Source organism: Protomyctophum parallelum, assembly GCF_964188405.1.
Source record: "Protomyctophum parallelum genome assembly, chromosome: 2".
Taxonomy (NCBI): domain Eukaryota; kingdom Metazoa; phylum Chordata; class Actinopteri; order Myctophiformes; family Myctophidae; genus Protomyctophum; species Protomyctophum parallelum.
Window position 1 is genome coordinate 24620743 of NC_139699.1, and position 26542 is coordinate 24647284.

The 26542-nt window shown below is 42.2% G+C and overlaps 1 protein-coding gene across 1 annotated transcript in view; it reads right to left on the bottom strand.

The window, feature by feature from the left end:
* Window positions 1–13453: 13453 nt before the first annotated feature.
* LOC310855150 (NT-3 growth factor receptor-like) overlaps window positions 13454–26542 on the bottom strand; it is a 262706-nt gene continuing 249617 nt past the window's right edge. The window contains 2 exon segments of the mRNA XM_083760043.1: window positions 13454–13785; window positions 17142–17300. Of these exon segments, the coding sequence (XP_083616169.1) occupies window positions 13600–13785; window positions 17142–17300 (345 nt within the window). The 3' untranslated portion in view covers window positions 13454–13599.

The following is a 26542-nucleotide window of genomic DNA, read 5'->3' on the forward strand; positions in this document are numbered from 1 at the left end:
GCGGCTAGCCTGGCTCCAGCCCCTAAATCGCTAGCCACATTAAAAAATTATGTTCAGGCGATTTAGGGTCTGGTGACGCTCCCGAAGGAGGTCTCAGACTCGGTTGGAAATCCAACCGACGAATCAGCGTCGTTTCAACTCGATGACGTCAAATAACAGTGCCGTCCAGACACAAACAAACATGGCTGCCCCCATTGCGGTAACTCACGGCCGTATCAATCTGGCTATTAAATCGACGTATGATAAATAGTTTCTTTGAAGACACAAGAGGTTTTATAAACATCATCATCCGACATATTTTACCGCTTTTGTTTACATACTAGTAGCGCTCGTTGGCTGGCTCGTTCAGACTGAATAATGGAGTGAAACTAAATGAAAATTCAGGCTGAGTGTCAGGCTATAATGCGGCGGCTATTGAATCTTTTTTCCCTGGAGGGAACACAACAGCCGCCAGGTAAAAATTACACATTAAGCTTTCGGCGAGGCTTCTTTTTCCGGCGCACACACCACTAATAAACATGTCACACGCGTGCACATTTTTAAGTGCTTGGCAGCATGGTCATTTGCACGATTACAGCAAAAAAGAGTGAGTTACAGTTAACATTATCAATATCATTTTAGAGATGCTAAATAACAAATCAAAGAACAGGGTTCTATGGCCACATTTACATGGCAACGGTTTCTAGAGAATACGGAAAAATAAAATATCAGGTGTCAGCGTTATCGGGGGTTGAAAACTTAACAAAGTGAAAACTCCTTCCAGAGTGGAAATCTTTGAGAACGCTCCGCCCTCCCGTTTCCATGGAAACGGGCAAAACGGTGAATCTGCAAAACGTGTGACATCATGGCTCACGTTGCTTATGTTTATAACATTGCTGCAGAGCCATAGCTCTGCGTTCAACCCCAAATAACATATTCATATCAATTGTGGATCATGGTAAATCCAGGGGTTGAACATCACCTGTGCACCTGGCATCTTCTTCTTTCCCTCCTGCCATGCCTCCCCCAGTCTCTAAGACAGTTTTGTGATATTTCTTTGTTTGAAACCCGTTCCCATTACAAGGAAGGGTAGATTAGTTCTGGGGTACCCTTTATGTGATTGTTCTGTTAACACTACGATGAGTGAGTGCCACATCTTGTAATTTTGGTTGTTTTGGTAGTTCGGAGTAGGAAAGCTTTTATTTATCTTATTTATCTTTGGCTATGTTACTTAATTATGTGTGTAGTAGTAGCCAGTGGTTATTGTGTGTTCTTTCACCTTTGACACCACCATTCTACTGTCCCTAGCTCTGGTGAAGAGATTTGGTGTAGACTGAAAAACATGCACGGTCCAAATCATCATAGATCTGTTTGACTTTTAAGAATAGTCAAACAATGATACTGCACTATTTACAAAGCCCAGCTGGTGTGAGGAATCAACATAATCATTTGAACTTTGTGAGTTGAACCAAAATTAATTCTAACTCATGGGAGGACTAGAACTGTTGTTTTGCATATCTGATTCTCTCTCTCTCTCTCTGCAGGACAGAGGCATTTCTCTTCAATTTCTGCTCCAATTATTGTGTCAATATAGCGATTTTCACAACCCAATCCGCCGTTATTAAAGACAATATTTTCAATGGAAACTTGGAAAATCAATAACTCTAAACCAGGCCTATAGTCTAAACAAACAATTAGGCCTATGTCAATATTTTGAGTCTGCATTTTATAAATACGTAGGCTTTCATTATAAATGCGTAAAATCTGCTGACAGCTCACAACCGTCATCAGTTGTGTGTGTGTGTGTGTGTGTGTGTGTGTGTGTGTGTGTGTGTGTGTGTGTACAGACTACAGTATGTGAGATAAAGAGGGAAAGAGAGGAAAAGAGATTGAATGAGAAAGGGAGAGCGAGTGAAATTATGTTATGAAGTGAGTTTTTTAACTTTGGAATTAAGTTTTTGACAGAAACTGAGTGGTTCAGGTTCAGGTTTATTTGTCTATACAGACTACAGAGTAAATACAATGAAATTATTTTTGCTCCGAGGACTCTCAGTCTTAAAGACAGAAATACAATATACAGGACAAAAAACAAACAGCTACTGCTATTAAATGGTCCTCTGCAGTCTGTTGCAATCCAGTCATGTTGCCGTGGGTTATACAACTTTAGCCTTCATGTTGCTCAATGAAGGGAAATTCTTTGGCACCAGGGCTTCTATAAATTAGATCTGCTGCGTCATGATCAGTCCATTTTATGTTGGTATTTTATAAAGGCTAAATGCATATACTGTAGGCTATAGGCCTACTAGTAGTAAAAGATGATAGCGGAAACAATTGGCCAACAGCATAGTGTAATGTTGGATGTTGTTGCATGCCTCTAATTCCGGAACAGCACTATTATACACTATTGTTGGACATTATATTATTGTGTCTAACATTATAGTAACTATTGTTTTTGTTGTTGCATCTCTCTCTCTCTCTCTCTCTCTCTCTCTCTCTCCTCAGTCTACCGTTGAGATGGCCACCCAATAGAGCATGGTTCTTTCTGAGGTTTCTACCAGTTAAGGGTGAGTTTTTCCTTGCCACTGTTGAAGAAAAAAATGCTTTAAAGTAAAGCGTCTCGAAGCAACCTGTTGTGATTCGCCGCTATCATAATATTGAATTGAACCAATGACGGCTCTTTGTTATACGCCACTATTATTGCAGGATCTCTGTATAAAATTGGCTACTGGGAGTTTCTATGGTGGTTGTGCTTCGTCTTTATTCATGCAATATAAATTCATGAATGCAGAGGTCCACGGGATATGCTGCTGTATACCGTACTAATGTGGATTAACGTGTGAAATTATACTTACAGTAGGTACGTCTGTGATTGAGTTCGGAGTCAGTGGAGGTTATTCTGGGTTGTGAAAACATAAAAAAGAAAACAATTGCTAAACAGTCTAGCCGCCTGAGTCCTGACCTTCAGTAATTACCCAGACACTGTGTCATATATACAGTAGGAGGAAAATATAATTTATCTGGTAATTGTACAGCCATTCTCCAACAGAGGAGTCACTTAACCCACACAAACCTCCCCCTGAACCTCTCGCTTTCCACGCCTTCAAACACACACACACCCACTGGTATACCACAAAACCACATGGCACTTTTGGAGCTCGACCCTTATGCTCATGTGGTTGTGGACAACACAAGGTCTCATGTCACACCCTTTAGCTTGTGTGCTTGCTTACCTTTTAATTTCATTTTTTCATATTTAGTCAAAATTCATTTATTTCCCCCTCCTCACATCGGCCTAATTAGAGGGGAGAGTTTGTGTTGAAAACACTCCTTTATTGCTGTCATCATCAATAACACACTTCTTATCTGGGTCACTGAGCTGCATGTGGTTGGACCTGCGAGGCAAATTGTGTTAAAATCTCCCCATTTTGTCTTGCGTATAACCCCCATTTTATGTTTCTAAATGCATACATGCCCACTCGGGGAAACGGCACACATTTGAGGGAAGGTTAGAGCTCACAAACGCCCCCATCCCCCCACCCCAGTACATACACACGCACACGCACACACGTGCACACACGTGCACACACACGCGCGCGCACACACACACACACACAGACACACGCACAACCGTGTGAGATAAAGGTGAGGCTGGCTTATGGGGGGATGAGAGTCTCTATTCAATCATACTTGATAAGAAATCCTTGGGGATTAGCTGAAAGGCATTCTCTCTGTGTGGTGCGAAGGCGGCTGGTGTTGGATTATTCAGTCACTCAATAAAAAACACCGTTTACAGTGTGACAGGGAGAGGGGCTTTGGGCAGTGATCTTAACATGTTTTTTGTTGTTCTTTTTCTCCCCAACTTATTGCCAGAAAAATGTCGACACTTTTCATTTAATAGCAGTGGACTATTTCACAACCAGGGTCAATGGATTTGTATTTGTTGTTTGGATCAGAAGAAATAGCAATGTGTTGGATTGTCTGTGGTGTAGATACAGTATATCCTTTCTAGCACTTTAGACAGTATACGCTTGGCGATGGGTCTATTATTGCACACATTACTCCCTACCTTACCAGCCTACCTTACCAGTCCTAAATGACAGGCACTAGAGTCAGTGTTAGCATAGAGTCTGGCAGTATACCATGCGTTATCAGTCCTGTACGGCAGATGAACAGCAGCGCTGCTAAGGGCTGGTGCTCAGCATATATTTGGTGGATCTCATTGGGACTGAAGAGTAGGTTTGGGACGATATGGGTAGGGGTACCTCACGATACAATATCTGTGGCGATATTAACGTTAATATCACGATATTCGATATATTATTTGTGATATTGTGATATTTAAGTAGTGGTAGCTCCATACAGTATCTTCATAGACCCAAGCGTTGCATGAGCATCTGCAGTTCATATTACATGATCAAGCCAGCTAGTTCAGCTGTGGGCTTCACTATATGTAAAGCTGTCAGCAGGTAGAAGCTCTTGACTGGATAGGACAAGATTACTACTGTAAATCTTTACAAAACCAAAACTTTTGTTGTTTCATAATTATGTTAGTACCAACATATCAAAAGTCCTAAGAAATGCCAACATATTGAAAAATTCTAAAGTAGGTGATGGTACCATATAACAACCTATATAAGGCAAAATTCTCAAAACTCAGATTTAAGTAGCATGTGAAGTGTCAAACTATAGGGGGTTTTCATGATTCTGAATCCATTGCAAGTATTCGTTTTGCACGAAAAATGCATGCGTGCAAGAGAGAGAAAGAGAGAGAGAGACAGAGAGAGAGAGAGAGACAGAGAGTGTGATGGACTGTGATGGAATAAGATCTCCAGCTGTCTCTTTAAGATGTACAATTATGATGACGCATGAGTCACATGCTCTTGCTCAACTGGAACTGGGAGCTGAATAAATTGATCTTTACACCGTGTAGGAGTATGTGTACCCTTTATAGTGCTTAGGAAATTCATCTTTTCTGGAGAAAAAAATCTTTATCACCCAAAGGGGACAATTCAATTCCTAGGAGATGAGACGCTTGCAATACCCACACGCACATTGCATCCTGACTGATGTAATAAAACTTGCATGATCATCAAAAATCACAGGAAGGGTTGTAAATCATGGGGTCTGGTCTTGTGTGTGAATGTGTGAGTCAGTGTGTCAGGTGGAGAGCCATGCAGATTGTGTACGGTATGTGTGCACATGCGCAGAGTCGCAGACACACACACACACACACACGCATGCACGCACCCACACGCGCGCACACACACACACACACACACGTGGATACGTGCGTGCGTGTGTCAGGGCCCAAGGTTGCTGTTCCGCAAATAGTCAATTCTGATAATAGTCATCTGATAAGGAGAATAAATATTGATGCAGGTGGGCTTTTTAAATTATTTCTCACCTCTATGGACTTTTGTAGCCTATTGCAGTCAGAATCCTATTCCAGGGGTTCTCAGAGTTTTTGGCTAGGGACCCCCGGAAATGCTTAGGCCATGCCTCATAATTAGTGAGACGTAGGAGGGGCCCGGACAGGAGTCAACCCACAGAGCCTAGTCCTTCCATGCGCCAGAATGGTACCTCTCAGTCCCGGCAGAGTAGTTCAGGAGGAAGGGATTGCGTGGCCCTGGTTTTTCCCTAATGGGACTGATCGAGGGTAGCTACTGGGACGTAAGTCGGGACTTGATCACCCCGGCTGGGTCACCTGAGTGAGGGGTATGATGTTGGGAGACCCGAAACCCTGATGACCTTGGGATACATCACTGAGGATACTTCCCAGGTGCATCCATTTATGTATGTATTTTGTTATATTTGTACATTTTGAATTCCGAACTTTTACTTGTAACTGATCATTTGGTACATTGCAATATTGATACTTTTACTTAAGTAAAAAACATTTGAGTACTTTTTCTATAACTGCTTATGGGTCGGCCATTTTGGACGCGCCACACCGTCGTGTGACAGATAGATGGGACTTAACTCCCGTGTTGGCAGTCTGAGCTGGAGCCTAGCTGGCTGGGCTCTTCTGGACCACTAAACACTGAGGAGATGTCTTTACACCCACTGGGAGGCAAGAAATAGATGACACACACACGCACACGCACACGCACACGCACACACACACACACACACACACACACACACAGCATACAGGTGGTATACCGAAATGGACCATTTGTACACCCTTGGAGGTAAATTAATTAAAACTGAGGATTTCATTGTGTACACACACAGTACACACAAACATTGCAGGCCTCCACACACACACACACACACACACACCATAATTGTAAATCAATAAACAATTATACCGCTATCATAACACACTGTAACCCTCTGTTTCCCCCAGAGGAGCCAGTGTGCCTGACTCCATTTTACAGTGGTGAGGCATAACAAGAAGAAAGTGCAATAAACCCAGCGATACAATGCAATAAAACACAATATATATGGCCTCTAGTTGATAAAGTCTCGGGTAGAGATGTATGCGTGTTGTCAAGCATTGTCACCCTGGGGTGGGGGGGAGGGGGGGGGGGGGCTGCTCAGGCAAGGGCCAGCTGTAGAAGTCCATGCTTGTCACTTTGCAGGTCCCAACTGGTCTACAGTGTGACTTTACTGCTTTTACCCTCCTCCATAAATGAATACCTTATACACAAAAGTAGCTCAAATGCTTTCCTGTTTTGATTTTGTTATTTAGTTTTTTGTTTATAATGACATGCCCAAAATCATGATGTCAGGTTGAAAATGCTGTCTGTGGGGTTTTATTAATTATTTAACAAATGAAAAGCATTAGGCTTGTGCCTAAATCAGGCGTTTTCATGGGGACCATCCCTATTGTGCCGGGTGGGTCCATCATAGACCTGGGGACCTGGGGACCATCACTATTGTGTTGGGTGGGTCCATCATAGACCCACCTGACACAATAGTTTTTTGTTGGATACAGGCACTACAAAGTCCAAGTCGAAAGAAAGAAAGAAATAGCTCAAATAGCAAATTCACTCATAGGATTATTGAGTGATCAAGAGCCACATACACTGTACTGTACTGTACTCACACTCACAACGCACACGTTCAACGGCATATAACAAACAAACTGTAGATTCACATCAGCATTCAATTCCAGAGCCACAAACAGTGGGACCAGAACATGTTTCATTCATTCAGTCATTGGGTCCCAAAATGACAGTAATAGTACACCAGCAAAAACTAAATTCCTACCTTGAGCCGTCTTACGTGTTTTCATCAGTTGTGTAAGTGATGCCAGGGTCAAACTATGGAACCCATGGATAGAGATAGTAATTCATGATGAGCTCTCCAGTGTCACCTCCAGTCATCTCCATCATCCATACATCTGACTAGCTGGCCACTACTTTCCTCCCAGTATCAATGGCACCGACCATGAGCCCCATTCTCTTCTCACTCAGCCTTGGATGTTTAGTACTGCACAGTGCACATTGCAAACCCCCATAGCTTGGGGGTTTGGGGTCATCACCCTGGTTTGTGTACCTGTGGAGCAGGGTAAAATCCGCAACATCGGAGTTGGAACTGGAGACCAATTGGGTCTTCATTGACCCGCTGAGCACTGTTCAGAGGTGGACAGCCGCTGCCCCGCTGGGGCAATGGGGCTCATTAATGTATGTTTTGTAATAATAATCAAAATCTACAAAGTAACTAGTAACTAAAGTTTTCAACTAGTTGTAGGAAATACTCAAGTACAGTACAAATACCTGAAAATTATACTTAAGTACAGTACCTAAGTACATGTATTTAGTTACCTTACAAGACACACTTACATATCCTGTATAATGCATGGGGGGGGGGGGGGGCACCATGCGCAATGGCAATGGCACCGTGCACAAAAGGCTTACTAGACATATGGTAAGTACAATTATTAAAAGATTGGCCATGATAAGGTTTAATTTTCAGAAAATAAATGTTTAAAAGTGATCAGTGTGAAAAGTTCTCTTCCTATTGCCTACAGCTTCAATTAGCTCTGTGCACTCTGAGTAGAGGTGAGGACTGATCAAGGACCACAGTTGAAAGTTGGCACAGAGGTGGAGAGAAGTGGTAGAGGAGTCCAGTGTCAGACAGGAGATAGCCTCGGTACCCAGGCTTTTATTTTCGTTCGCATTGGCAGACAGGAGATGGAAAAACGTGGGGCTTGATAAGGTTCACCAATGTGCAACTAATTCCCTAGACCTTTCCCACTGAGCAATAGTCGGCTTTGTGTCTTAGTAGGTCTTACGAAAGAAACCTGTGGACAGGAAGTCTGAGGCATACAAAAACCAACAGATGGAAATTGACCAAAAAAGGGTTCAACTATCGATTGAAGTCAGTTGGAGGTTAGATAAACACAGTGTTGCATACCAAATAGGTTAATATCAGTTCTGACATTGAAGTATTGTACAAGTATTGATACTTTTACTTAAGTAAAACATTTGAGTACTTTTTTCCACCACTGCACCAGCTGGGATAATTTTAATGGTTAGGTTAATGTAATTATCTAACTGCCAGAATACAAAAAGACAAGCAGTAGTTTTGGTCTGTGGGGCAACAGTAGAGAGACATTAGTCTGTTTGGCTTGGTGTTTTTTCCACAAAGACATTTCAATATGACAACGTTTTGTCTCAAACTCAACTTTATAAGACAAGACAAAAGTGGTAAAACAGGAGATGGTCCGAATGTTTGAAGACATTTTTTCTTAAAGAGTCACAATAATACAAAGATCTCTATCGTGGAATACCAGATTATTTTTTTATATATATATACTGTACTGCAGTTTTATACCACATTTTAATACTCTATAACAGTGTGTACATAATGATAATATGCCCACTCAACGTCTTCAAAAAGTGTTCAGTTAGTCCATCCAAGAAAAGAAGAACTTTGTTTTGTTTTCAAAAACAATATACTCAACTCACGGTGAAATGATTACAATACCCTGCGAAGGCTGACATACTGTATCGGTATCAGAATGTCTTAGTTGTTTGTCTTTGCCATAAGAGAAAACACACAAAAATAAATAAATCCTGTTGGCAATAAAAGTAATGGTATACTGTAGAATATAATTCAACCCTGACAATTGTTTTTTACATAATACTGCAAAATGCCTCATATACCTGTGAATAATTCATTTTACGGAGTCTAACGGAGATAAGAGTGGATATTGTGAAGATGTCGCCATTGTAGAAATCCCTGTTTTCACTGCATGCTTGCTGAAGTACTGCTCATGCGGTTTGGTTACAATCCTTGGAGGAATTGTTTGTAAAAATCAAGTTGCAATTTCCTTTCAGGCATCATGAGTTAAACCCGCTCAGGTAAGTAATGAGAAACAAGGCTTTTATATCAAAATATTAAATCTGTTTTACATTCATGAACAACTTGCCTGCATGCAGTACTAATACATAGCATACAGCACATGAAGGGGACTTCTACAATGGTTATGACAGGATAGATGCATGATAAATCAGGTCACAATGGAACTGTATACAGTGTAGGATAGATGCAAGATGAATACATGAATGATGTATACACTGCACTCTATATCTGAAATCAGATATGCCTACTGTATGTCTGACAATGATATATAGCTGAGGTTTATTCCAACCCACTGTATGTCCATAAAACAAAAGCTTGACTTGATTATTCAATAACTATATAAAGTATAGTGGAACAAATTATTAAATGTGGACAACGAAACGTACTTCCAATGCATAAAATCCTGTAAGCTAAGCAATGATTCAGTTTGTTATGAAACAAAAACTCTCGTTTTCCTTTGAAGCAGAGAATGAGAGAAATATGATCCAAGTAATGTTATATGATCCAATGTTAATGATTTTGTCCACTTTAGTGCTTGTTTGTGATGTGCCATACATTAACAAATTAACATGGGAGTTACAGTAATTGATTCAGTACATAATCTCACACAAATATATAGATAAGTGCTGACTAATTTGTCTTTGAAGTTAATACTGTAGTTTTGAAGGATCCATCTGAAGAATACAGGTGAAAACCTCTGTTTCAAACTACTAAACTGCTTAAGCTTAATAGAGGAACTAAGGCATTTTAGGAAGTCGAATCAAAACCAAATAGTTAATGAACTACATATTTTCTTCATGAGAATCAATTACATTGAAGCCTGGAATAAAACACAGTTTACTTTGATTACAGTATAAGTGAAATGCCTCCTTGAATCCTAGTTCAGAAGATTTGCCACAAGCCAAGTTGAAATATCAACCACTTGAACAGAATTCACAAAACTGTGGTTTGCAACATTATAACTGAACAGTCCACATCAGGCACCAAACTGAGGCCGATTGACATTTCCAAAGCAACAACTCTTGACATGTCACATTGGCATGATTCAGTTTGTTATGGAACAAACTGGCATGCAAACAGTAGCAAGAGCGACAGATAAAAACATAAATCATAATGATGGCCATGATTTATGATGCGCTACATTGTGAAACATGTTGCTTATCCTACAAACCAAATCTCATGAGACTCTCAATCATCTGGCATAGTCTGACCTACGATTGGGTAATTCAGGCCGGTGCGATTTTTCTCTGCAACATTCTAAAAATGTTCCATTTTGTCGCAAAGCTTTAGACTAAATTGGCTTAACCTTCTTTTTTATATATTGTTTTGACCTTTTGCCTTTATTGATACTGTAGATGAACAGTAATCAGACAGTCGGGATTGGGACTCGAACCCGCGACATGCTGTAAAGCTGGATTACCAGCACAGGTGCCCAGACGGCTACGCCAGCCACCCGGTGGCTTAACCTTGTGTGTTTCAACTCAAATAACTTAACAAAACAGCAAATCCAGTAGGAACAGAAATGAACAGACATGTATGATACATATTAGCCTGATTACTTTTCTTACTGTGATTACGTTGCTCATTCAAATGTGACAAAGTTTCATCTCCCAGTGAGGAATTCCCATTCATCCAGTATGCTGGGTGTGCCATGTTTCTATCCAACACCACCCTATTACAGTAGCCACAAGTTATGCCATTGACCACTTTCAAAATGTGTAAGAGAAAGTTTCTAGACATTCATTTTAATTTCTGGTATACTAAAAGACACAGAAGTCTAAAGTAATTTAGTTTGAAGGTGGTAATGTTAATGTTTATCAGCAGTACAATGCAAGTGATGCGTTGGTAAGGTTGACACAGCAGTGGGACTGGTACAGCTGCCGCTAAAGGACTAAGAAGTTGGGCCTATAATGAAAAGTGACAGCCCACCACAAAAACGTGTGTTGCATTTATTCTTTGTGTGCCCCCTATCCAGTCTACGTGGTTCTCCAAATAAAGGAGAAGAGTGATGCATATCAAATATGCTTCCCTCTTTGTTTGTCAGATGAAATTAAAAGTCCAAAATCAGGAACCCCACAATCTTGACATTAAGGGGCTCTTGATCTCAAAGAATACAGTTATCAAACGAGTGTGTCAGTTTATCCCTCAAACTAGAGGCCTAAGTCACAGTCTGTTTGTGTAAGAGGTCCCCGTGCACACCCACAACCAACATACACTGAATGGGGCTTGTTTCATTTTACTCAGCATTCATGAAATGACACTAAATTACCCACCTCCATACAGGCCTGTGTATGCACTCTGTGACTTAAACATTATCATGTGCACTTCAACGTACTATAATGTTCTATTTAGAGTGTGTACAAAAAGCTGCGCCACACCAAAAAACGTGAACAATGACAAAACAGTTTTATTAAGCGCACGCGCATGTGTGTGTGTGTGTGTGTGTGTGTGTGTGTGTGTGTGTGTGTGTGTGTGTGTGTGTATGTGTAACAGTGTTGGGCAATATTACTCAAGAGAGTAATGTTACTTATATTATTACAAAAGTAATAATATTATATTAGTTACTACTTGGAATCAAGAGTAATATATTATATTTCATATTATATTACTTTTGCCCCCCCACACGCACAACACAATCTGTTTAGTCAGCTTGTTTTAGAAATGAATCCAATTGTTTTGAATAATAATAATAAGAATCACCAACCAATCAGTCAAAAAGGCTATCAAATAAAGCTCTCTCTTGACCTTTTAAATGAAACGGTAGCCAACAAATCCTGAGTAATATGTAATTTGTCTTACTTTTTACAAAGTATGGTATAATATGGTATATAGTTTTGGCAGAGTAATACCTTACTTTACTCATTACTGGGTAAAGTCATAATATTACAGTAATATATTACTAGTAACTTGTTACTGCCCAACACTGGTGCACAAGAGTGTGATGATGAAATATGTCATGTATTAACCCATTTATATTCTAGCCATAATAAGAAAGTAAATGAACAGTAAAGGTAATGTTTTTCATCACCTCAGAATGAGACCTCGATCATTTAAAACCGTGGCTTGAGAGTTCCTCCCCATTCTCCAGCCCTGGAGACAGGAGAGCACAGCTGGTAGGTTATCCTCCCATCTAATCAGGGGCTAATTTGGATTCGCAACACCAGGAGAAAAAAATAATTACCTTACCTCCTTGGTAGAATTGGTAATTAGCCGTAGTCTTAGTTCTCAGCGCCGGAGTTAGTGCTATACTGCTCCATTCTGAACCAGGCTTGTTAACTGTTCACCATCACATTGCACCGAATGAGGAAACCTAAGTAGAGTACCAACACTGAGATAGACAACATCCCAAAGAGAATCGCCTCAGAACAAGATGAAAACAAATATGGAATATAATCTGTCCAAATCCCTAGTCCATGTAACTCACTCCATGAACTCAAAACAACCTCAGGAAAAAAAAATAAGTTAACATAATTATTTTTTTGGACACAGTGAAATTTACAATATGTACACTTTTTTGTTTGTTTTAAATTAAAATATATTTGTCTGATTGGGTAGTTAGTTCCTCAGCGGAACAGATTCTTGTTCAGCCATCTTGTTGTTTTTAATTTCAGAGAAAATGGGCATGGCCTGGTTTCTCCAGTGCCAGCCAAACGGGAGTACGGTAAGGCTCCATTTGTCCCTGCCAATAGTTTGTTGATGTCATCTTCAAAAGCCTTCCGAACTCCAACATGGCAAACCCTCTAAACTCCTTCACAACAAAGAAAGAAATAAATAGAAAATATATGTAATATTTCTGAATATAATATAGTCAAAAAACAAAAGGGTAGATTATTCCTCCATTGTTGTTTTGTTTTTTGTCATATACTGTGTCTGTGAGCAAAATGCCATATAATTTACTTTCTCTGTCCTTTGACTACAGAATCCACACGAAACCTCTTTCTCGATGTCCAATAAGTGTGGTGTTTTCGTTTTGTTTTTAAGGAGAAAAAGAAAACATCTTCATCAGACCTATACACATTATACGCAAGTAAACAAAATTGTAAAAGTGCGTGTGTTTTTTTTCTTCTTTTTATTAATTGTTTTTAAATTATCCAGTATATTTCCAAAAAAGTGTTTTGCAGGCACTTAAAGTCCCTTTAAAGTCCCCAAATACTTGGTAGGTGATGGGTTGATTTCGACAGTGGTGCAAGGTTGGTGGTTGTTTGTTTGGTTACTTCCTCGTTTTTGTCTGTCCGTCGACTTTGTTTGTCCCCCTCTGTCTGTTCGTCCGTCCACCTGGGGACCCAGACTGGAGATGGCCCAGTGCTAGCCCAGTATGTCCAGGTAGACTGGGCTCGCCTTCCCCATAGCGAACAGGATCTTCTGGATGTCCTTGATGTTGAGTCGTTGCTGCGGTTCTCTCTGCCAGCAGCCCAGCATCATGTCGTAAACTTCCTTGGGACAAATCCTCGGCCGCTCCAGAACCCTGCCCTGGGTTATACACTCTATCACCTGCAGGAGGAGGAGGAGGAAGAAGAAGAAGAAGAAGAAGAAGAAGAAGAAGAAGAAGAAGAAGAAGAAGAAGAAGAGATACATACAGGTATTGTTTCAATATATCCATGTAGAGAGGAGGAAGGGAGAGATAAAGAGACCAAAGGAAAACAGTCACATGCTGGCAGAAGGGTGCTCTAAAGAAAAGGTACTACATGGAACCATACTGCATGTATGTCATTCTTTCAAAACAAAAGCAAAAACGCACATGTTGGTTTATTATAAAATGTAATTGTTAAGTAATATGTATATTTAAGTAGGATAAATAAGTAGGCCTATGTCAAAGTAACTTGCTATTGGAATCATCCGAGCAACGTGGACGTCTATCCCTTACAATGTGCTATACCACTGTGAGATGGAATGTCGTAGTGGAGTACTATGCTGCGCAATAATATATTTTCTGAAAATGAAGACTTGGCTTGTGACAGGGTGAATTAAGGGTGCACTTATTTTCCTTCATGAGACACATGATTCCCTCCACCATGTGGCTTGCCAACTCGGACAGCGCACTCGTTAACACCCACTCGTTAAAACCCTGCTTGAAACCCGATACTATGCACCCCCCATCCACTAGCTGCCGGCCGCTGCGGCTGAGTCGCTGACCCAACACACACATGCACACACACACATGTTGAAGAGACACATTTTCGCTGAATGAATAGAGCTTCAGAATGATAAAGTAGCCTATCTATAGCCTACAATTATGTGAAAGTGAAAGGACCACAACAAGCCACTGGCTTTATTGCGTTGTGTGATATAAGCATAATAAAAGTAGGATATATAAATTTGGCTATATTGTGCGCACCTCAAAAGCTATAGTTAATTTCTCTCTGTGCATGCCTGAATGCACAGACTGCTATGAATGACGGTGACAAAAATGTATTTATTTATATGTGGACTGAACTGAATATGTAAGTCAGAGAGACTATATCTAATTCCTGTTATAGTGTCCGTTATTTGCAAAGACCGTCGGAGGAGGGACTGTCGGAGGAGGGACGGTGATTTATACGAGCAAAAAGGAACGCGGGCTGCGGGCAGGTCAGGAATTCCCTTCACAATCATATAATATAAGTGTGCGCATCCTGGCGCTTATTCACTATTTCATGAATAAATAGCCTTGCACATGTTACCAATACATACACAGACATTGGCCTCGGTTACATGCACAAAATGATGAATTGTCTATTCTGTAGAGTAGACTGTACGGCTCTGTGTTCGGAGTTCCAGTGATCCAGCTGTGTGACACTGTATTGTTCCACCACTTTTGCTTTGGCAATGTAAACGTATGTTTTCCCATGCCAATAAAGCCCTTTGAATTGAATGGAATTGATACACGTCATTAGTGATTGCGGAATGTGCCGTCGCTTTGAAATGACAGCGTAGTACATTCCGAGGAAAATTCACTCCACCAGTGACCACCACTCTGTCCTCACATCGAATCCTCTCCTCCTCTCCTCCTCGCTGGGGGCGGAGCCGAGGAGCGAGTGGAGGATGCGAGGGGAGTGAGCGAGTGTGAAAGTTGTGGTATTGGAATTTGGCTATAGCGTCCGGCAATACACCCAGCCCTCACCCGACTGAGCTACCTGAACATAATATTAAACCTCCAATGTTGAACAAGCTGGTGGTGACTCCCAGCTGAGTGGTGGGTGTCAAACTGGATAGTCAGCTGACCAATTGGGCGGGCCACTTAAGCTCACTAGTCTGCATGCTCTTCCTGCCTTCCTTCTGCTATGGTTCCTGGTTGTTATGTGATGTTTACCACCCCAGCACCACCGGTGGGCTCTGTTATTTATGCTCCCCATGGGGTTTTTATTGTATATCTATCTCCCTGCTCTTAATGTTTCATGTTGGTGCTTAATCGTGCAGAGCAGGGAGAAAATCCAGCAGAGCCGAATAAATATTGGTTAAATCTATTCGTGAGTTGTCTGACTGAATTGGTTTGAGTAATCCAAACGTTTTATGTAATCAGAATCCTATTTTTCACCCAACCCCATTCCCATTTCAAAAGCAATCCTAAAATAATGATTGTCATCGGGGTGGCTATTGTAATTGCGCAATTTGTGTGCATGTGCGTGTGCATGAGAGAGAGAGAGAGAGAGGGGGGGGGGGGGGGGGGGGGGGGGGGGCAGGCAGCACAGCACAATCATGTTTATCTCCTCGGAGTGTGAATTTCCACCCAAAAGACCAAGCCAATGTCAGCATAAAATAACTTTTCACAGCGATGACAGTAAAATCTCAACCATCTGATAGTAAAATCACAACCATATGATAGCACAAAATAAGTGATGATTCTATAATGCGGCTGAACTCTTTCAAGTGCTTGATTTTCTTTTCTCCTTTCAAACCTAGAAATTGGACATTTTCAATTTGTGTCAAGACCAAGAAAATATCGACATTTCAATTGGAAGAATTAGGAGCATAAGCCATGCCACCTGCCTGCCTGCCTGCCTGCCTGCCTGCCTCTTCTATAAGGTCAGTTTAATTTTCTTAATAGGCTTGCTTTACAAGAGTAATCCTAATTGAATTTCATTGATTCAATCCAGCTACCCTCTTCCAATATAGGAGGAAAAACACAACCCAATCACAAGGTATTGTAATGTAATCCTGCATCATGTCTGCTGGAAAAGGAAAAAGGAGCATCAATTTATCACTTCAGCGGGCAGGGGCAGAGTCTCAGAGAAAAAGTGGAAGAAAACACACCAGATTAAGAGCTGCAAGGCAGATTCGTTCATTCTTAACCAATTTGTGACAAAGTGGGTGAATGCGTATGGTTTCACTATAAGACAAAGACTGATTAGCCTGTGTTGCTTCTTCTTGTTCCTTATAACTTCCTCAGCCCAAGGTGTGGTAGGATAGGATAGGATAACAAAAAGAGTAGAATCGAAGGAAATATGAGGGGGCAAATATAGACCCCTCATATTTCCATTCCATTCATTGAATTAGATTTATTATTATTATTATTATTATTATTATTATTATTATTATTATTATTATTATTATTATTATATTTCTAATTTATTCATGTCAAATTAATTTGACTTACTGTATAACTTATTTACTTTGTAAAATATAAGCCTAGTAAAAACAATATACAAAGATAACCAAATGGACCTCTAAGGGTTAATTTGGTTACATTTGTACACTCTCAGATTAAAACTAACATTTTAAATTCTTTGTGATTCCTAATTCCTTCCTTACTTTTTTGGTCTGGGGAACACCAGCGGTACAAATGGGTTGTAGACTTGGGTCCCAGTGGTGGCATATCAAATATTATAGGGGATTGTTGTCATTAAAAAGGATGGGAATCATCACTGTACCTCATTGTTGGCGAGCTGAAACCATGGTTGTTTGCCATAGGTGAAGATCTCCCACATGATGACCCCCAAGCTCCACACGTCGCTCTCCGTGGTGAACTTCCTGTACATGATGCTCTCTGGAGGCATCCAGCGGATGGGGAGCATGGTGTGACCTCCCACCTGAGAGCAAAAATAATAAAAAAGAGAACTGTTGATTTAGAAGGCATTTGTAGAATCGGCCTCAGGTTAAAGTGCAAGGACAACTTTGGTAGAGTTTCAGTTGCACTAAAGTGCAACTAAAACCACCTCGTCACTGGTGGTCAAATCTGGGATTGCAATACCCAGATTTAATTAATAAAACGCCACTACTATACACACACTTCTACTGCTTGAAATACATAGGTGCGCAAGTCTTCTGCACTTCCGTCATGTAGATCATCACCCTATGGGTACAACGGGTATTCTGACAAATGAGTGTCGAAACTCAGTGCAGTTTTGGCGGCCAGTGGGTCACCTCAACTCCACGTGCACGTCCACTCATCCAATCACACACAAATTTCATTCTCAGACCGCTCTATTTAATTAATTCCTGCTTGCTTTTGTTGCTGTCATGATGCTGCTGCGCCCACAATCGCTGTCTTTGCTCAAACACTGCTGCTCACCCTCCACCACCCCTACTACCACCTGTTGTTTTGGAACTGCTGTTGTTCATGTACGGGGGATTGGGAGTCCCTATGGTAGGGAGATGAACTTTATCAGAGTACATAAAAGCAGATCCAATTAATCACCAAACCATAATTAACATTTCTTCTTACGCCTTGGGTGGCAATTGAATGATTTGAGGCATTTTGTTCCAAAAATGTGTTTTGCAAAAATGCACCTGTTGGTGGCGCTTTAACAGGCCAATGTGAAAAGGCTGGGATATATTCCTCAGACTAGACAGGAAAGTCTGTGAAAGATTTCACGTAAATTGCACGCTGCGTTCATGATTTGAGGCTTTTTGTTCAAAACGGGCCAATGCTGAAAACTTTGAAAGCCAATGTTAGCCAATTAGGATGGAATATGAAATATGGGACATATTCGTCCTGAACACATGACTATAGAGATAGTGTGTAACGATTTGCGGGATTTTTGGACAGGAGTAATATAAAAAAAAAGTTTTTCAAAAGTCGGCTTCTGGTGGCGCTATAACAGGCCGTTCTGGGAAATTTGGAGCAGAGGTTCCAGGGAGTGTGCGTGCAAAATGTGGCACCGACCGGTTTAACCGTGCCGGAGAATAGCTGGTAACAGACAGACGGATACACACACACACACACACACACACACACGTACACACACACACTCTCCCCATGCCTTCGGCCTGGTGGAGACAAAAATGATCAGTAGCATACACTGCACTGTAATGTATGCAAATCAGAGATGGGGCTTATCCAACTGTTGGTATATGCGTATCAGATAGATGTGTATAATATAACATGAGCGAGCAGTAGCTAATTGGTTCTTTGTATAATGTTGGTAATCAAGGAAGTGAAGCTTACTCCACAGCATCGCTCAGTGTGGATAAGGCTGTCAGATAATTGTCTTAAATGTGAAATGAGCAGAAGTTCTGTGCTGCTGAACTCTCTCAGGCTGTAAACGGTCTGAGGGCCACATATTAATCGATTTAACAATCATCCATTTATCATCCTCGGGCTCTCAGCTTTCATTAGCTTCAGATTGTCTTAAAATCTGTTTCCCCACTCCTGTCAATTCCGGACCCCGCTTTTAATCACTGTGGCCTGACGGGCCGACACAAGACTGATGTGGTAGCGACATGCAGGATATTACCAGACTATGAGCCCTCTCTATTCATTACAAGCCTCATTGTGCAGTGTATGCCAAGAGGGGTCAAATGATTCCACATTCACACACATTCCTTGTCGACTTCAAGGCTAGATCCCTGTAAATACACTGGTAAAGCAATTCAATATGTTTTTGAAACATTTCGAGGGTGATACATTATTTGGTTGTAATGTTATTTTTGGTGAACAAATTAGGCTTTACTAATTAAGAGAGAAAGAGATATTAGAGTGAGAGGTAATGCAAGGGCGTATCATAATGGGTCATGGATTTGAACCCTTGCGTAGCCATATAGACAGTTTATTTATCTGATAAGCGCACTAACTGGCAAGTACTGGGAGGTTCCATTGAATTAATACACCTTCAACCATACATGACACAACTAATAAGTGAAAGCATCTGGTGTAGATTGAATACATTCAGTTCTCAACCCCGACAGTCCGGCAGTCGGGGTTGTGGAGTGGGACATTTGGTATAGTATTTTTATTGGCCTAAAATATTGTCTATATACATACATTCATGAATCCACTTGCTGACCGGCTGGTCGGGATTGAGCAATTTTTTTATAGGGGGTTTATATGTGACCCTACCATTAACATAAGGCAAAAATGTCAAAAATGTCAAACTGTCTACTACAATATGATTTAAGTAGCAACTAGGGGGGTTTTCATGATTCCACAAAAAAACACTCCTTGGGTTAAAAACAGCCATAGCCCCTTGCCCAAATGTGCCCAAAATGGGCTGACCTTATCACATTTGTCATGACGGCTATGGCCACATAACAGAAATCTAGGTTATAACAGTCAACTAGCCTGTATAATAAACACTAGTGCATTCCCGTACTACACTGGCACAGGAGATGCAGGCAATGTGGTCGCATCAGGGTCTGGGAGACTGGAAGTGGGGGGTGTCAAGAACCACAGACACTTTCAAACGAGACGGCGAGATACACAAGCAGGATGGAGTAAAAGTGGCAAGTTGTCCTACCACAAAAAAAAATTGTAGCATGCACTGGAGGATCATGGGCCTGTCCCAAATAGCCTACATCAGGGCCCACAGTTAATATGCTTCGCCACTGCCGTACCAGTATGCCTTATATATTATTTTAATAAATATTGAATGTCATGATAGGCCCCTGATCATCACAGGCCCGGGACAAAAGCCCTTGTAAGCCTGTGCATTAAATCGGCCTTGAGGTTAGGGCTTAGGTTGTAGGGATATAATTGGGGTTGTGTACTGAATTGAAATCAGTGGAAGAATCCTCATAAGAATAGCAAGAATAACAGTAGGTGGTGTGTGTGTGTGTGTGTGTGTGTGTGTGTGTGCGCACGTGTGCGTGCGTGTGTGCGTGCGCGCGTGCGTGTCCTGGGCATGACGTTAAGCTGCTCTGTTGTAACTACCATCAATGTAGCAGCTGCAGTGGATGCATTTGCGACTTCTGTGGACTGTAGCTTGCATACAGGAGACACTACTCACCGGTGGAATCTACCAACAGCCAACGCTACCTGACGGCTCCTCCTGTGAACAGCTACCGAGAAGAGACTAGACAATAGCAAAGGGTGGACTTCCAGGCCCATGAGAACATCTACAGAGAGCGCTTCAACACCAAGCAACAGTGCAAGACTAAGAACTTTTTTTCCTCTGATGATCCAGCCTAGGAGGCTAGGACATACCCACTAGCTGGTTGTTGGAGGGTTTCGACAACTTGGGATGCGCAAAGACGAGGCAGAAAGGCTGGCAAAGTATTGCGCGGTCTTCGCTGCCATAAATGACAAGTACTTGTCATTTAGTACCGCCGCTACTTGTCCCCATGGAGTGCTGAGTGACATGTGTGTTGTATCATGAGGACATATCCTTGAGGTTGTGAATGTAACTTTTACTGCAACAAAAAATGTGTGTCCCTGTATGTATGTGTGTGTCTGTGTGTGTGTGTGTGTGTGTGTGTGTGTGTGTGTGTGTGTGTGTGTGTGTGTGTGTGTGTGTGTGTGTGTGTGTGTGTGTGTGTGTGTGTGTGTGTGTGCGCGCACGCACATGTCTAAACCTTGATCAGAGTGATGGGTGGGGTCACAGTGCCACCAGTGTGTCTGGGAGCAGTGATGTCATGAACCTGCCTGCGAGCCTTTACCCCATTTAACATAATTCAATATTTATACCAGCTAGGCCTACGGGTCAGAGACCATTACACACCATTTCCTACTAGGGCACCGCCGGCACCCAACCACTCTCCCTGCTGTCAAACAAATAATGTGCTGTTGAATACTGTACATGGTACTCTGGCCTTCTTAGTGCCTCAGCAAAATGAAGGCCTCATTTAACCACAATTTCCCCACACTAAGCATGAGAGCATAACTGTAATGTGGAAAAGACATCGGTTGAGATCATACTGTATTCAACACAGTAAATTAACTTAACCAAATGGACCTAACTATTCTATCTATCTATACCTGGGAGTTTTGCAGGAATGCGTACTACTTAGTGGCAAAAAACTCCTTTCTGGCCTTGACAACCCATACATCAAAACATCTGATTACCATAAACAATGTTAAATTCAAGGTCACGGTCAAGGTCAAGGTTCTTTATTATTCGGGCCCGCATGCAAGTGTAGCCCTTATGTCCATGTCGCCGCAGTGCAGCGCCAAATACATCTTTCTTGCAACATCAAGAAAGCAGAAGAAGGAGAAAACAAAGAAGAGGTGGGGGGATAGGGGGGGATGCATAAAGGGGGGGGGGGGGGGGGGGGATAAGAAGACAACACATCACATTTCTGTGCAGGGCATAAAAAAGCTCTACTCCCACGCATAACTTCCAGTGGGATGAGCAGCGTGGTAGGAGGAAAAAAGATAACCCAGCTGACGGGGGGGTGGAAGAGATGTGTGTCCATGGGATAGTTCGATGGGAAGTTCATTCTCATGTCACGTTGCCTCAAGTCCTGCGTTATCATGGCGGGTTCAGTGGAACACGAGCACAGCCCAGACGAAGGTGTCAGGGAGGTGGGGGGGGGGGCAGAGGATTATTTTCTTGCGCTGTCTCAGGGGGGGGGGGCGCCACAGTTGTAACGCGTCATGGTTGTAACATGCACGTTATCTCTTGATTTGTCAACGCCATCATGACGCCATTGCGTCAGTATGTGTACAGCAACGTGCCCAGGAAGTTTGAAGTGTTTACCTTCTTCCTACGGGGAGTTATTGGCGAAAAACTGACTTTTCTCAAAATGCGTAAAATTTTACACCTGTATTTGTGGGCTACAATTTTTTTCTTTGATGTTGGTGAATAAAAGTCCACATGGATGTCTTCATGCTTATGTTCTTAATTAGTTTGCATCGTGTTTAGACGGAATGCACGTTCATTCTGGTCTGTAAGCAACGCCAAAGAACAACTTGCAAAAGTGGGCCAATTGTAACACACCATACCATTCAATACCATTATATGTAATATTTACATATTTGACATATTGGCCAATATTATATGTTCAGTCAGCTGTCTTTCATTACAGAGTGTAAACGTTTGTTTAATCAATGTATTTTCCCATTGAACTGACTCAAACGCCCAAACTGGTACACCCGGTACTATTTAATATTTCCCTTATGTTTGATACATTTTCTTATGGTATGAAAACAATGTTAAGGCGTTGCTTCAATGAAATATAATTGCTTTAAGCTGAAAACTATATGTTTAATGGTGTTTTTTAGCATTGTTACATTTATCACGCATGCCGTTACAATTAATCTGATATGCGCAGCAAATGTAACACTGGAACAGCGTCCGCGTTCGGTTTAATAACTCCCGACCTGTTTTATTAATTTTCAAGTGGTTTATGGTAGCAGACATGTGTAGGTCCGTTGCCTGAAAATATTACATATTATGAAGATGAACGGATCTCTGAGTAAAACATTTTTATGTGAAAAGTGTTACAACCATGGCGGCTCTCCCCTACACAAGACCAATGCACAGCCCGATCAGCAGACATCTTGTCACCGTAAATCCAAATAGATATACCTCTTCTACGCTGAGAATCTCCATGCACATTACACGCCAAATTCACTTTGCAACTTACTCTGCCACTCTATTTGCCACTCACTTAATGCACATGCATACCCCGAGTCTATACTGTGGAAATGAACCACTTAAGCCCTACTGTAAATTCACGAGGAATAGCGAAAATAGACAATCAACAATGATCACATAGAAATACAATACAAATCAGCTACTGTAGTTTTGCTAATTTTGAAAATGTTAGAAATGTTTTGAACATTTGCATCTGTAATGACAGTTCCAAAATAGGAAGGACAGGGTTAATGTGGTTTGCCACTCCTCGCAGGTAACACATTCAACAGTCCAATAGGACCCCCGCAGCCTTCTATAGGTAACACAGTCACATTCAACAGTCCAATAGGACCCCCGCAGCCTTCTATAGGTAACACAGTCACATTCAACAGTCCAACAGGACCCCCGCAGCCTTCTATAGGTAACACAGTCACATTCAACAGTCCAATAGGACCCCCGCAGCCTTCTATAGGTAACACAGTCACATCCAACAGTCCAATAGGACCCCCACAGCCTTCTATAGGTAACACAGTCACATTCAACAGTCCAACAGGACCCCCGCAGCCTTCTATAGGTAACACAGTCACATTCAACAGTCCAATAGGACCCCCACAGCCTTCTATAGGTAACACAGTCACATTCAACAGTCCAACAGGACCCCCACAGCCTTCTATAGGTAACACAGTCACATTCAACAGTCCAACAGGACCCCCGCAGCCTTCTATAGGTAACACAGTCACATTCAACAGTCCAATAGGACCCCCACAGCCTTCTATAGGTAACACAGTCACATTCAACAGTCCAACAGGACCCCCGCAGCCTTCTATAGGTAACACAGTCACATTCAACAGTCCAATAGGACCCCCGCAGCCTTCTATAGGTAACACAGTCACATCCAACAGTCCAATAGGACCCCCACAGCCTTCTATAGGTAACACAGTCACATTCAACAGTCCAACAGGACCCCCACAGCCTTCTATAGGTAACACAGTCACATCCAACAGTCCAATAGGACCCCCACAGCCTTCTATAGGTAACACAGTCACATCCAACAGTCCAATAGGACCTACACAGCCTTCTATAGGTAACACAGTCACATCCAACAGTCCAATAGGACCCCCGCAGCCTTCTATAGGTAACACAGTCACATTCAACAGTCCAACAGGACCCCCACAGCCTTCTATAGGTAACACAGTCACATTCAACAGTCCAATAGGACCTACACAGCCTTCTATAGGTAACACAGTCACATTCAACACCCCAATAGACCCCCACAGCCTTCTATAGGTAACACAGTCACATTCAACAGTCCAACAGGACCCCCACAGCCTTCTATAGGTAACACAGTCACATTCAACAGTCCAACAGGACCCCCACAGCCTTCTATAGGTAACACAGTCACATTCAACAGTCCAACAGGACCCCCACAGCCTTCTATAGGTAACACAGTCACATTAAACAGTCCAATAGGACCCCCACATGATCCTTGTATAGGTTACCACTACTGGAAACTGTTCTGTTAAAGGGGGCTTGGGTAATGACTTGCTGTAGGGCAACTTAAGAGCTTTTTTTATAGGGGCAAGCTATTTTCATTCACTCTCCTCATCTACTGTGTGGTGCTCTGGTCTGTTTTGTTTTTTTTGCTGTCACAGCAAACTGAAGGCCTCATTTCACCATCATTATATATTGTCTGGCCCTGAATTTAGTAATATAACTAGAATATAGGCAATACCACCCCTCTCACATTCTTCTATGTGCAGGGGTTCCCAAACTGTGGTGCGTGCACCCCTTGTGGTGCGCGAACTCCCTCAAACGGCAAAATCCGGGTAAACCACTGTTGTAGGGAGACATATAGTAGCCTGGCCAGACTCAAATCACACTGTCGTGTGGTATTTGATTCTGGAGATGCTGTGTATGGATCTTGTTTCCCGGGGGGCGGGTTCAAACATTTTCTCTTTCACGCAATTGGTCAGAGCTACTGTCAGTCGAAGGTCTCAAGCATTGAACGTCACTGTACCAAAGCCCGCCCATATTGCATACCGTGTCCCGATTGGCCACACCAGTTTTCTGGTGTAGGAAATGTACAATTGAGCCTCTCCAGACCGTAATCCGCCGGCAGGCAATTTTCTTTTGCCAACGGCTGATTCGGTCTGGCTTATTAGCCAGGCTAGACATATAGAGCGTTGCAGTCCCGCCCCCTTTCATGATGAAGCCAGGCCCAGGAAATAATTCCCAATGCATTTTTCCCATTGACATTTCAAAAAGTATTTATTTAAAGACCTTTTAAGCGTCGTACAAAGCCAACTCGAGTTGTGACAAATCATGACAATAAACACAATATTTTGGACCAAACAAATAATTACAAAAAAGAGAAAAAAATAAAAAAAATATTATTTGTTCGGCCCGAAAAATTGTGTTTGTTGTCATGATTTCTCACAACTCGAGTTGGCTTAATTTGTACGAGGCTTAAAAGGTCTTTAAATAGGAAAATGAACGGGGAATCATTTCCTGGGCCCTGGTAGGGGGCGGGACTGCGACACTTAGAGCAGCTGCGGGAGTATACAGCAGAGCATGTCTCTCATTCTGTGAATATTTGCCATACTCATTAAAATATCTATCATTTTTGGCCAAATACAACAAGACTTGGGGGTTAGCTAGGTAACAGGGGGTTCATGGCCTAAAATGTTTGGGGACCGCTGTTCTATGGAATACCATCCCTGGTTCTCTATTGTTGGCCACTCGGGGGTTCTGCTTGAGTGCGTAGCCTGTAGCATATATTCAGCATTAGTTGGGGTTAAGGAGAACCCATCAGGGAGACTCTAGAAAAGTGTGGCAGGTGGGGGATGACTGATAGCGGTTTATCTGCAGACAGCAGCTCCCGGCAGCGGGTGGGAGGCTAATGGACGTCACTGCTCTTGAGAGACATGCTGTGGATACCTGCTGCCTGTCCACGCTAGGAGAGAGGAGATAACCATGGAGCGAGATGGGGAGGGAGGGAGGAGGGAGAGGAAGAGAGAAAGGGAGCGAGAGAGGGAGTGCGAGAGGGAGGGAAGGAGGGAGAGAGAAGATACTGTAGCTCTGGAGAGAAGGGTACGAGGAGCATGAGAGCAGAGGATGCAAAATGGAATATGGAGGGAGAGAATGAGAGTCGGGGATGGGGAGGGGGAGGAGAGAAATAGATAGGGGAAACAGATAGACGAAGAACATGACATGGAAATAGACAAGGGGAAAGAGAGAAGATTAATGTTACAGAGAGAGTGCAGGGAAACAGAGACAGGGTGAGAGATGACACTGGAAAAGATGGAGGGAGAGAGGCACATAGAGAGTGTGTGTGTGTGTGTGTGTGTGTGTGTGTGTGTGTGTGTGTGTGTGTGTGTGTGTGTGTGTGTGTGTGTGTGTGTGTGTGTGTGTGTGTGTGTGTGTGTGCATGTATGCCTAGATAGTTATCAGGGCTCTTTAAGAGTTCCTGCTGGTTTCCAGAGACTTCCTACTGGGACCGTAGACTAGAGGAGCTCCAACCCCAGTTAGGAGACTCCCAG